The 13,129-nt window shown below is 49.9% G+C and overlaps 1 protein-coding gene across 1 annotated transcript; it reads right to left on the bottom strand.

Moving 5' to 3' along the window:
• Positions 1–2,968: 2,968 nt before the first annotated feature.
• On the bottom strand, positions 2,969–12,798 carry LOC109558682 (keratin, type II cytoskeletal 73). Its single transcript, XM_019960019.2, has 9 exons — positions 12,352–12,798; positions 10,889–11,103; positions 10,007–10,067; positions 9,263–9,358; positions 8,360–8,524; positions 5,641–5,766; positions 5,037–5,257; positions 4,031–4,065; positions 2,969–3,225 (listed from the first exon to the last, which is right to left on the bottom strand). Exons 1-9 carry the CDS (start codon positions 12,796–12,798, stop codon positions 2,969–2,971), a joined length of 1,623 nt encoding a protein of 540 aa, XP_019815578.2.
• Between the last annotated feature and the right edge of the window lie 331 nt (positions 12,799–13,129).

Here is a 13,129-nt window from a genome sequence, read left to right as displayed (position 1 = left end):
GATAGATGGAAATGGATATATATATTTATATATATCTGTTTTGCTGACATTATCTGTTCTTGACATAGACCTTTTTGCTGTATATGTATATTCATTTTGTTTCTCTTGACATGAGGAGAGGGAAAACCTATTTAATTGCCGAGAACAGCCCCCATTTATAACAAAGTACTTTATATATAATGGGCAACCAGGACTTATTTAATGGAGCATGGGCCTTTTTCTATATCACTATATCCCCAACACTAACTCATGCCAGGCATGTGATAGCTACTTCCTAAAGATTCCTTGACTTGACCACCTTTCTTTACTGGCCCCAAGAGTGTCTTCCCTGTGACTAGTTATTCAGCCAGCCAGTTCTCCTTTGGGCAATCAATAAACTGCATATAGTTTAAAAGATGGTTTCTTTAAAGTTTAGATTTTGTTAATTGCTTTACCAGCAGCATGGGAAATAGATGGGGAAACAGTGGAAACAGTGTCAGACTTTATTTTGGGGGGCTCCAAAAACACTACAGATGGTGACTGCAGCCATGAAATTAAAAGACGCTTACTCCTTGGAAGAAAAGTTATGACCAACCTAGATAGCATATTCAAAAGCAGAGACATAACTTTGCCAACAAAGGTCCGTCTAGTCAAGGCTATGGTTTTTCCAGTGGTCATGTATGGATGTAAGAGTTGGACTGTGAAGAAAGCTGAGCGCCGAAGAATTGATGCTTTTGAACTGTGGTGTTGGAGAAGACTCTTGAGAGTCCCTTGGACTGCAAGGAGATCCAACCAGTCCATTCTAAAGGAGATCAGCCCTGGGTATTCTTTGGAAGGAATGATGCTAAAGCTGAAACTCCAGTACTTTGGCCACTTCATGTGAAGAGTTGATTCATTGGAAAACTCTGGGAACTCCCTCCCTCTGATGCTGGGAGAGGTTGGGGGCAGGAGGAAAAGGGGATGACAGAGGATGAGATGGCTGAATGGCATCACTGACTTGATAGACGTGAGTTTGAGTGAACTCTGGGAGATGGTAATGGACAGCGAGGCCTGGCATGTTGTGATTCATGGGATCGCAGAGAGTTGGACACGACTGAGAGACTGAACTGAACTGAACTGAACTGAAATGAAACACCTTTCAGTGAGCTCATTATGGTTTGAATCACAAAGATCAAGAACAAGATTCTGTTTCCACTTAACATTTACTAAGCATGAACTTTGTGCCAGAAATTGCACAGAACATCTTCATTTTGCCTCAGTTTAGCTTAACTACGATCTGGTGGTTAATTCTGCTTATTTTATAGCTACAGAAATGAGGCTCAAAGGGGTTGAAAGCTTTGCCCATGATCACCACTTGCAGGGATTGAATCTGAATTCAAGGCTATCAACCTGAACTCTAGGACTCTGTCTGGACCCATAGGGACCCTGTTCAGATGCACCTGTGAGCCCTGGTCTCAGTGTGTGCTGGCCTCTCACTTACTCTTTGCTTCCTGTTGCATGCTGCCAGCATGATTTTGGCCTGGGGGCCTATGAGAAAGCTCTGAGCACAGGAGTGTTTTGGAAGTTGAGTGACATGCAACAGAGATGGCCCCCACGCTTAAACACAACTCATACATACATACATGTGCATTCACGTCCACCTCAACCCAGTAAAACTTCCCCAAGGATCAAGAGAACATGGGTCATTAATTAAAACAGAATCTACCTTTGATCTTTGTCCAGAGAACAAAGAGCAGCCAAAACTTGAGCCCCAGGCTTTCTGTAACTGGCCTTCTGCTGCCTCTTGGCCAATTTTTTTTAATTGGAGTATAGTTGCTTTACAATGTTGTGTTCGTTTCTGCTGTACAGCAAAGTGAATCCACTATGCATATACATATATCCTCTCTTTTTTTGGATTGCCTTTCCATCTAGGTCATTTGTTCTCTATGATTATATCTCTATTTCTGCTTTGCAAATAGGGTTATCTGTACCATTTTTCTGGATTCCATATATATGTGTTAATATACGATATCTGTTTTTCTGTTTGGCCAGTTTTAAATTTTGCCACAAGACAAATCTTGGCTCCCTGTCTGTCCCAACAATCTAGACGTTCTCAAAGATTTTCCATTCACCCGTGCATTGACCTGAGAAAAGCGTGACTTCAAAGGTTCATCTGCTGGAGATGGGGGACAGAGATGAATCCTCAGTATTACAAAATCCAATGAAGGTGACCGTGGGGTCCTGCCATCCACGCAAGGATGTCTTTCACTCAGCTCAAAGGTTACTTTGGGGTTCTTTGAAAGACACCGGACCTCGGGTTCCAGGACATTGACCTCTATTTATAGAAGAGATTTTTCCTAAGAGGTAGATTCCCTTAGGAGAGAGAAACAGCATGAGTTGTATAAATTTATTGGTAAGATGAGGAAGCAGGGAAGAAAGGCCTGAACGAGGACAAGAACGCACATGCTGAGAGCACAAATCACTTCACCGACGGGCCAGTCAGCAGGGCTTCTCCTGGCTGTAGTCTGCAGGGACCATGCAAGGTAAATACAGCTAATGCCCAAGGGTTTCCCCAGAGCTGATGCTGATCTAAGAAGAGACAGTCCTTGCAGGTCTGTCAGGGGACCTGTAATTGTCTGTACCCAAGGAGCACATGGCCAAATAACTACCTAAACCAGGGCACAGAAGGGGAAGCAGGAGGACTGGGATTGCCCTTGAGACAAAAGCTTCATCTGTGAGGGGCTTACAGCCAGGAAAGGGTCAAGTCTTTATCCCTGGCAATTCTGCAGGAAGGGGAGGCTGCATTAAGAAGCCTCTAAGTATGGAGGCAGAAGGATGGGCTAGCATCCTGACTCTTCATTAAGAAAGACTAAGGCAGAGAATTGCGAGAGAGATGACAGTGGTGAATAAAAGCAAGGAGGAGGTGATGACAAATGTGATGGAGGAATATCCCTGAAAAAGGGAGTCCAGGAGAAACCAAAGCAAGCTGTCTGGACAGCTGTCTTTCACTTTATCTTGGGGTCTTCTTGGTGGGTGAGCTCAGAGCTGGGGTCTTTCCCAGCAGGTCCTTGATTTCACTTGTACTCCCCAACCTGGTTTTGGCCTCCCCTCGGGGGCTGCAGTTCCCACTGCCAGTGACACAGCCCCCCAGCAGGAAGCCATAGCCCCCGCCAACAGAGCTGGGCCGATAGCCATAGGTCCCGCTGCCGCTGTACCCAAAGCCGGCTCCTGTGCCTGCAGTCCCGGCCATGGAGCTGCTGATGACGGCTGTGGAAGACAGAGGGAGGACTAATAAGTGTGTGTCCCAGGACAGGACTGACCCAAAGTCCTCTCCAGCCTCCCAGCTCTAACTAGATTAAATGTGTCCCTCCTAAGTAATACTCCACATCAACTGGGGACTTGGCTTTAGTGACATATGCTCAATTCCTGAGCAGCTTGAGCACCAGGAGAATCAGCCCAGATCCCACAGGACCCCCAAGCCCAATGCCTTCTCATTCTTCGAACAAACAGGAGTAGCAGGGGCTTCTCCCCAAAGAGCAGATGATGCCTAAGCATCATGTAAGCCAGCAAATCTTGCGTTTAACTTAAGAAGACATTCTTAATTTTTTCCAAAGAATTTCCTGAGTGCTTGATACAGGTGAGTTTTTTCTGGCTTCTCTCAGGAGACCAGGCTGAATCCTTTGGGGCAGCATCTCAACTGCTTGTGCACGATGTTTCTGTGCACACCTGGGTCTCACTCCGGGTGAGGAGGTGCCCTTCTTCCTACTCACAGCTTCTGGCATGCAGCAAAGCCAGGATGGGGGGTAGCAGAAGAGCGTGGGGCTGAGAGTCTTATGAGTGAGGTTTCTGGGGAAGGGGCCAGAAATGGGGAAGTGTGAAACGTCAGGATGTGATGGGAAGCTGACCCCATCAAGGAAGAGGCGGCAGGTCTCAGCACAGGAGGTGATTAGGACAATGTTGCTCTAGCAGGCAGAACCCAGGCTGTTCCATGGGGGTCCTGGTGGTAGGGGACCACTTCCTTTGTGTTCATTAATAGGCTAAAAATACTCTTTCAGGGGTGTGAAATACTCACATATGCTCACAGAATTGGTGTATTCTCCAGACATCCTGCAAGGGGACAAAAGGCACAGGTGAATCTCCATCACATGGAATCTGAGTTACCCTCAGCCCAGCCTGCAACCAGCAGCCAGGTAGTGCGTTCTCCACAAGTCCTCCAGCTGGCCAGGTGGCATGAACTGCCCTGGGTGACTCTAAGCACCTCTCTCTGGTCTCTCCCCTTAGGAGATGTGTGAACTTGCAACCCTGGAGCCCCTGTGGTAACACCACCTCCCAGGGGCCCTCCTGCTGCGCTTCCCATCAGCCCACTTCTTCATCCCTGTGGGGCTACTGTCTGAATAAATACAAGTGTAGAAATACTGGCATCAGGAGTTGCCACTAAGGAACTAACTTTATGACTTTAGGACCAATAAGTTCTCTTCTCTGGGTCTCATTCATAAAATAATGCTAGGTTAGAATGGGGATTTTCAAGTGTCAACACTTCATGTACTACCCTTTCAACTGTTGCTATGATCACATATAACTCATACTGTTATATGTTTAGTATTTTTCATTGACTGTCTTCTATGACAAAAAATGTATTTCTCTTAAAAGGAAGTTTTATATCAACAGGGTACATAGAAAAAGAGCATCACTGGACCAAAAAAAGACAAAAACAGTAGCAGTGAAAATAAATAAAACAAAAAAATTTTGGCTAGATATTGTCTGCTCAGAGACTTTGAACCTAGGATCTACCATCTCTTTACTAATAGAGATATTTACAAGTGTCAGGTCAGTGTCATATATACAAGAGCACCACGCTGAAGCTTTCTCCTTGTTGTAGTCTGAAGATTGGAAAGAAAACCGTAAAGGAAATCACCTCTTATTATCTGACAGGATGCTGTTTAAGGCTATGTTTGTAAGTGACCTAAAAAGTATCTCCAACCCCTCCAACAGCCTGCCACTCATACCTGGGAAATTAAGTCAGAGGATTCCAAAAGTCCTTCCAGCCCTAACATTCTAAGAGCCCTCCCATCACCTACCTGCACTCCTCGCCCTCCAGCAGCTTGCGGTAGGTGGCGATCTCGATGTCCAGAGCCAGCTTGGTGCTCATCAGCTCCTGGTACTCACACATCATTCTGGCCAGCTCCTCCTTGGCCTGGAGCAGGGCGGCCTCCAGCTCATCCAGCTTGGCCTGAGCATCCTTCAGGGCACAGTGGCCCCGCTGCTCAGCGTCAGTGATGGCCGTCTCCAGGTTGGAGCACTGAGGACCAGGAGGTGGCATTGCCCCCTGTGTTCTAAGGTACCCTTCCCTTCACTGCCCCCCTCCAAGTGCTTGCTGTGGTTGGACCATGCTCTATCCTGCCCACTTCCTAGAGCAAAGCCACATCCATGGAGTTAGTGTCCTGTCAACCTGGAACTGAGAGGCTTGTTATTCTCAGCCCCTTGGCTTTCTGAAAAGGCCTTTCCAATTATTCCAGGATTCAGGTGAGAGCTAAGTGTGGAAGGATGAGAACAGAGGCTCCATCTGAGGAAAGGAGTTCTGAGATGGAAGACCCTGAGAAGAAGGGACATGGGGGAAGCATGTGTGACTGACAGTTTACCCCTCCCTTGGGAGTGAGCCAGGAAACCCCAAAGCCCCTTCACCTGCTTCTTCACACTCTCAGTCTCTGAGCGCAGCCTTTGGATGAGCCGGGTCAGCTCTGCGATCTCATTCTTGGTGTGTTTGAGGTCATCCCCATGCTGACCGGCTGCCAGCTGCAGCTCCTGGAACTAGGGTGAGAGGGGCCAACACAGGAACCTAAGCTCAGCCTAGCGGGCCGTGCCTTTGCCTGGGGAGTGTGGTAGAAATGGGTAGGGGTCCCCAGCTTCACAGGCCTATCAACAGCCTCCCGCTCAGACTTCTGTTCTTTGACTTGATTTATCTGCCTTCAGCAGAGATGATCTCACTGAAGGTTTTGGCCATAAGGACAGTCGAAAGTCTCACATCCTCTACGCTGCAGCTTTGCAACACACAACTTTGATTATGATACTCTTCTGCTGATAGCGCCTCAAAGTAAAGGTAAGATTCAAACAACTCCTAGCCTGGCATCAAGGTGCCTTGAGATCTGACTCTATTAGGCTCTTCAGGCTCAGTTCTTAGTGCCCTCATCTATCACCTACCTGATTCCGCACCTCTGCCAAACAGTTTCAGGTTCCATAAGGAGCCCATGTGCTCTTAAATCTCTGAGTCTGTGCACGAGCCCCTTCCTCCTGCTAAAAAACCCTTCCCCATTCATCCTCTCTTTTCCCCGAATCAGGTCCAGCTCAGCCAGGGCAGACTCACTTTCTCCAGGAGGCCTTCACTGGTCCCTGCTTGGGTGCCCATCTGTGCCCATAGTCCCTGGCATGCCAGTCTGTAGATCTTACCACTCTGTACTGTGACCACACATTTCAATGTCTTTCCCATCAGACTCAGAATGACTGGGTGGCAGAGACCTTTAGTTTTATTTCTGAATTCCCAGTATCTAGCACAGAGTCTGGCTAGAAAAGGGGTCTGGTTGGTGAATGAATGAATTAATAAGTGAACCAAAGAGGGAGCTGATGAGCCACCAACCTATTTTTTCTGGGACTTCCTCCCCTTCATAGCTCAACTGAGTTCCAGGCTACTGGCAGTCTTGCTGGACATGGAGGCACATTTTGTGCGTATGGGAGTGCGGGGGTAGATTTGGTTATATCCTATCACCATGGGTCATGAATTTGGAGTCCTCTATTAGTTTGGGATTATTCCTGCATTTGATGTCATCCATTGAATAATCAACAGAGAGTACTCCATTTTTACCCCAGAATATGGTAATCTCCATCACTTACCAGCTAAATGACCTTGACAAGTGACGTAAGGGGAACACAAAGAACATGTGACATTCAGAACTCCAGTGACTCTGCACTGCCTGTCTGTCTCTGAGGGGTTGGGCTTGCCAGTTGTCTAATATCTGGCTCCAGCATGGTCCTAGAGTCAGGGTTCTTCTTAAAGATGCCAAGTTCCCTGGAAGGTACGGGGTGCTTCTCACTGTGCTCCTGTGTTTTATCTTTGGTGCCAGGTCAGGTGGCCTTCTGCATCTCTGCACAGTAGCTCTCCTCACCAGGGCACTAAGTCCCTGATTCTGACACCAAGTCATCTCCTCCTGAGACAGGAGATTAAACTCCTGCCATTCAGCTCCCAAGGGATCCCAAGCCCTTCTCATAAATCCTCCTCAACCAGAGTCACCTCCTGACTTTCTGTCTAAGTGCTATGGAACATCAGACATGTAGATTCAGACCCAGCTCCATCACTTATCAGCTAAATGACCTTGGAAAGTTATTTAAACTCCTTGAATCCCACTTCTTCACCTTCAAGAAGGGAGTAATAATAAGCATTCACAGTCCTGTTTCTAGGATGACACTGATGCCATTCCTCTCAGTGAGTGCTTGCCCTGAGCTGGAGAAATCCTGGTGTGGGTAACCTCAAGAAAAAAATGAACCCACATTATGTTTATGCCTAATTCTTCTAGAAGGAATCTGGGATTAAGCACTGGTCACTGACAATCCAGAATGATTGGGCCACATAGCCATCCCTGATCCTGGCTGGAAGCTGGAATGTAGAAGGATATGGGGACTGGGGACTTGAGTTCGCACCTTTATCAAGAAGCCTTGGCCTGAGTTGTCTTCTAGGCCATGAAAGCCTCCCTTCCTCACACCCTTGCAGGTCAAATCTTTCTGCCCCTGAGGTAGCAAGGGGGCAGGGGGAGGGGCAAGATAAGGTCTCAAGAGTGTGGGTTTCCCTTGAGAAGGAACCTGATAAACCTCAAGGACAATTAGGAAGTCACCACTTTGATCTGAGAAACTAAATTATCTGAAGACTCATTTCCCCGCCTACAACCCATGAGAGGAGTCAAGATCTAAGGGACTCAAACCTCCCCCTTTCTCCTCGGAGTTGGACTTGAATGAAAAGATAGGAATGACCTGATCTCAGATGAGACTCCATAATTTATTGTCATTAACAAAGGAGTTGAGATGCTAACTACTCACGTTTTCCTTCTTCCCAGAATTAGTTCAAAACTCTCTGCCTCTAAGGACATGGCTCCCTACTTGCCCCACCCAGACCTAGTTCCCTAACCTGTGTCTCCCCAAGGTTCGTGTTTCTGTGACACACTCATTTGCACTCAGCTGTGTGTTTTCTCTGATGGCTTCATGGTTCCTAAGGACAGAGCTGCCATCTCTTCCTTCTCTGGGGCTTCCCCAGCACCCTGGACAATGCTGTGCTCCTAGCGAGCATGTAGGCCATGGTGGGTCATGGGATGGACCAGAGGCCCCAGAACACATGACCTTGGAGAGTTGTGCAGCTCACCTTGGTCTGGTACAGCGCCTCGGCCTCCGCCTTGCTCTTGAGAGCAATGTCCTCGTACTGGGCCCTGACCTCAGCAATGATGCTGTTCAGGTCCAGGTTCCGGTTGTTGTCCATGGACAGGATGACAGATGTGTCACTGATGTGGGACTGCATCTGAGCAATCTCCTGCAGGGGCAACAAGGAAGCTTGAAATGCCCTTTGTGAGCAGAAGAATGTGCCAAGGTGATGGGCCTGCCCCAGCAGGGAGCTCCTCAGACCCTCCCAAATAGACTCAAGTTGTGGTCCCCAAAACCTCCAAGAATGGAGTTCACTGGTCCAGAGGTTCCAACACCACATCTAAAACTGCCGCATGGTTTTGAAGTAGCCCAAGAAGAAACCAGCCCCCATGACTGTCACCTGAGATCGGTCAGGAGTGCAGAAGGTGGAGGCGAGACAGCCTGGCCACCACACAAGGGACAGTAAGGACATTTGAGAGCCCATGAATGGGCCAACAGGCTGAGGCTTGAAACCAGATGGTCACAGAGGCGGTAGAAAGGGTGTGAGACTTTCACCTCCATCCCTGGGGAGTCGTGCTTAGGCCCGAGGAAATTCCCAAGCCGCAAAGAGAAGACAAGCAGAAGTGAGAATATGCTTGGCTGAGGGTCAGTGGGGACCCTTAGGGCCCCATGGCTTCCTGAAGGATGTGAGAGGGGACAGCTGGTGGCCAGGCTGGAGTGGATGGCACACATCATTGGATGTACCAAGATTGATGTCACTTGCTTTGCTCTACAAAGCTCCCAGCATCCCAACACTGAAGATTCCCTGGGCTCTTAAAGTTCCTGATGAGTTAGTAACCACTCATTCACACATCTGTCCTTCCAGACGACGGAGCCAGGATGGGTACAGGAACTGGGGGAGACTTACCCCCTCGTACAGGCATGTAAAGAACTTGATTTCTCTCTCCAGGGCATCCACCTTGGCCTGCAGCTCCACCTTGCTCATGTACGCTGCATCCACGTCCTAGGAGAATCCAGAGAGCCCCTGACATCGCCCTTCTTCAAGCCCAGACAGGGGTCTCCAAGGCGCTGGCCCCCCACATCCAGTTCAGTGACTAGCTGCCCCAGAAAATGGAATCAAGACACAGGGGTCAAGAAGTGACCCCCACCCGAACTCACTGCAAGACCCTGAGCAGGTTCCTTATGCCTCCGGAACTCCTCTTGCCCCATCCAAGAATGGAATCTTTTTATTGCCTACTTTGTCTCAAAGAGAGTATGGGAGAGAGCCCTACCTCCCTATGGTCAGTCACACGGTGGTCAGAGCTGAAGGTGGCCAGAGACAGAGTTGGAAGGTGAACCTGCAGCCCTTCTCAAAGCATATGCTGTTTCCCCAAGCCACCATGGGCGTGGCCTGGGAGTGACTGTCCACGTCTGCACTCCTGCCCATTTACACAAGACATAGGCCTGAACAAAGTGAAGTGCACTGGATAAACATCAAGGTGTCCCCAAGCCGCAAATCCCTCCACCTTCTCCTGTGGCCTTCAGCTCCGGGCCCTTCTGCAGTGGGTACAGACTCCAGTCTTTCCTCTGATTCACCTCCCTCACCCCCTACACTCCTCACCTCCTACACTCCTCACCCTGCTGGACCGAGGGACATGCATCCTGTCCTCACCTTCTTAAGCACCACAAATTCATTCTCAGCAGTTGTGCGCTTGTTTATTTCCTCCTCATACCTGCAGGAGAAGCATTACGATGAGAAGGGTGTGTGTGGGTGTGGGTGTGGGTGGGTGTGTTCTCATCATGAAAGAAGAGATGCGATGCCCATGTTATGTACCTTTTAATAGACATTATTTTACATTTTTGCAAATCTGCCCAACTCATTAGGACTATGTGGCCAGTGTCGTGGGCAGGGTTTGAAGCAACCTCCTCCTGGACCTGGGGACTGGATGGCTTGGGTCTAGATTTCCTCTGAAGCCTGGAGAGTGAAAAGGTTCTTCCTCCTCCCTCTCTGTCCAAATCACAGGAACACACCACTGCCCCTCTCTCAGTCATGATTCTTGTGTCACCCCAGCTGCCTGACACCCCTATCAATAACTTCACCCCATTGCCAAGTGTGAGTCCCAAGGCAGTCAGACTGTCCCCTGGGACAGGAGGAAGGAACATGGCCTAAATGTCCAGGATCTGAGGGAAGTGAAAGGAAGCCCGATGGAAAGTCCAGCTCCCTGCCCAGCTGGTAGGTTCTTGGGAACTTGGGGGCAACTTGAACAAGCTTAGGACCTGAGAGGCTATGGTATGTACACCTGGGCTCTTGTGAATGGGGAGCAAGAGAGCCACCAACTAGGACAGCCTCCCCACTGCCCGAAATGCTGGCTGTCCCCTCTCTAACCCACCTGGCCACCCAGAGAAGGCCCTGATCCTGTCTGGGCAGAGGATCTCAGGATGGGTCACTCTCACCTGAGCTCAGTGCCCCTGAGGCCAGAGGCATACATCTCAGTGACTGTGGGGAGAGCCTGGGCCCAGGAGGTGGTCAGCCTGGGCGCAGGGTTCCACTCACCTCTTCTTGTAGTCCTCCACCACATCACGCATGCTCCTCAGCTCTGAGTCCAGCCTCACCCGGTCCCCCGACAGCATCTCCAGCTGCTTCCGCAGGTTGCTGATGTAGCCCTCGAGGATGGGCTCCAGGTTGTTCTTACAGTTGTCCAGATCCTGCTGCTGCAGCAGCTCCCACTTGGTCCCCAGCACCTGGTTCTGCTGCTCCAGGAAACTCACCTGGAATCCAGCCAACCAATAGTCAATGGCAAGAAGCCAGGGAATTTTCTTTCCTGGACAGTAGCTGTGTTCCCTCACGTTACATAGCCTCATCCCTCAGAAAATGACTCTCTTACCCCTTCCCACCCAGGTCCTTTGTCTGAATGCAGTTATCTTTTGGGGATCAGCCACTGACATCAGGAGGGGCCTCATTATCCTCGCTTGCCCCTCATCAAGATCTATCTCCTATGCACCTGTCCTTACCTGCCCAGACCAGTGTTGATGGTTAGCCTGATCCACCTTTCTTGGGTGAGTCCTTAGGCATGTAACCTGGCCATACAGGCCTTCACGCTCTTAGGAACCCCTTCTCTGGGTTTCTGGTGGCCTGGCCTGTGCTTTGCCTACTCTGTCTCCTCCATCACCGCCTCTCCCAGCCCAGCCAGAGGCCGGTATCCAATTGATCTGGGGTCTCGAGCCCTCCCATGTTGCCTTCATTTCTGGCTGCCTATGACCTCAGAGGATTTCCCCAGGGGGAGAACCAGCCTTTTCAATTTGCAATCTACGAACATTCCACCATTCCCTCACACAAAACCCTCCAGTGGTTCCACATCACCTACATGGTCAAGCCCAAATTCCCTTCTTGTGCTTTTCCAATGTGCCAGTGCCTCTCCCACCATTCATCCAACACACAAACCCCAGTTCTCCCCACTCTTCAGACAAGTCCCATCAGGCCGCATGTGACTCTTCCCTCTCCTTGGGTTGCCTTTCTCCACCTCTGTCTGGCAAACTCCTACTCATGCATCACTGCCCTCCCTCACCGTCACCCGTGGTGAGCTTCCCCTGCTCCCCTAAGCTTGGGAAATGTTTATTTCCCCAAACCCTCCTACCCCTTTGCTCTTCAGTGGTCCTCAAACGTAAGAGTGTCTTGACATCACCAGGGGGCTTGTTAAAACACAGATTTCTGGGCCCCACTCCCAGAATTTGTAGTTCAGTAGGTATGAGGTGGAGCCTGAGAATGTGCATTTCCAACAAGTGCCAAGGTGATGCTGACCGATAGCGGCTCATGGACCCCTTTTGAGAACCGCTGTTCTCGCATACCACTGATCCCCATCTGCCTTGCCTTATAGTTTAGGGTGTATTATAGGTTATGAGTCTGTCTTTCAACCAGAGTCTGAGCTGGTCTGGGTCCCATGAGAGGAGGAACTGGGCCTTAGAATTTCTAGATATCCTAAGCTGCCACAGACCTTGTCTTTCTCCAGGAATTCCCACCTTGTCGATGAAGGAGGCGAACTTGTTGTTCAGAGCCTTGATCTGCTCCCGCTCCTGGGCACACACTTTCTGGATCTTGGGGTCCAGCTCCACATTGAGGGGAGCCAAGAGGCTCTTGTTGACGATGACCTGGTGGATGCCCCCAGGTGGGCACAGGGATGGGCACATGGGCCCCAGGGCCACACTACCAAACATGCTGCCGGCAAAGCCGCTGGCTCGGCCTCGGCTAAACCCATAGCCCCCTGCCCGTCCACTGCCGCTGGCCATGTTGAAAGAGACGCTCCGGGCACACCCCAGGCTGTACAGGCTTCGGCTTCCAAAGCCCCCGCTGAGCCCTTTGCTCCCTGCCCCGTAGGAGGGTGAGCTGCTCCCAGAGAGGACAACTGAGCATCCGCTGAAGGCCCCCTTGGCAGCAGCTCCCGACTTGTAGGTGAATTGGCGGCTCATGCTGGGGAGGCCAGCGAGCTGGAAAGAGATGCCAACGCTTAGGTGAGATGTAGCTTACCAGCCTACGGTCTCAGATGCCTCCTTTATAGGGCTCAGGAGGGAGCCACTGCCCTAATTTGTGGGCTTAGTTTGCCCGGAGCAAATCATTTTTTCCCAGCAAAATCAGAGACACTGGGCAAATAACTTAAACCTCCCAGAGTGCTAGGCTTGCAAGCCTTGCTCCTGTAATTTGAGTCGTATCTAATTAACATGGGATAATTAGGCTGACTGAATTATCCCTAGAAAGATCTTGGGAAGTGTGTCACAGCCTCCAAATTGCCCTTCCCCAGGG

Source organism: Bos indicus, chromosome 5 (assembly GCF_029378745.1).
Source record: "Bos indicus isolate NIAB-ARS_2022 breed Sahiwal x Tharparkar chromosome 5, NIAB-ARS_B.indTharparkar_mat_pri_1.0, whole genome shotgun sequence".
NCBI lineage: Eukaryota > Metazoa > Chordata > Mammalia > Artiodactyla > Bovidae > Bos > Bos indicus.
This window is presented reverse-complemented; position numbering and strand designations above follow the sequence as displayed.

Coding starts and splice junctions, on each gene's coding strand:
- LOC109558682 (XM_019960019.2), bottom strand. CDS start 12,798: ATGAGCCGCCAATTCACCTACAAGTCGGGAGCTGCTGCCAAGGGGGCC. Junction 8,525..9,262: donor TTACATGCCTGTACGAGGGG/GTAAGTCTCCCC, acceptor TTGCCCCTGCAG/GAGATTGCTCAGATGCAGTC. Junction 5,767..8,359: donor AGGCGCTGTACCAGACCAAG/GTGAGCTGCACA, acceptor CTCTCACCCTAG/TTCCAGGAGCTGCAGCTGGC.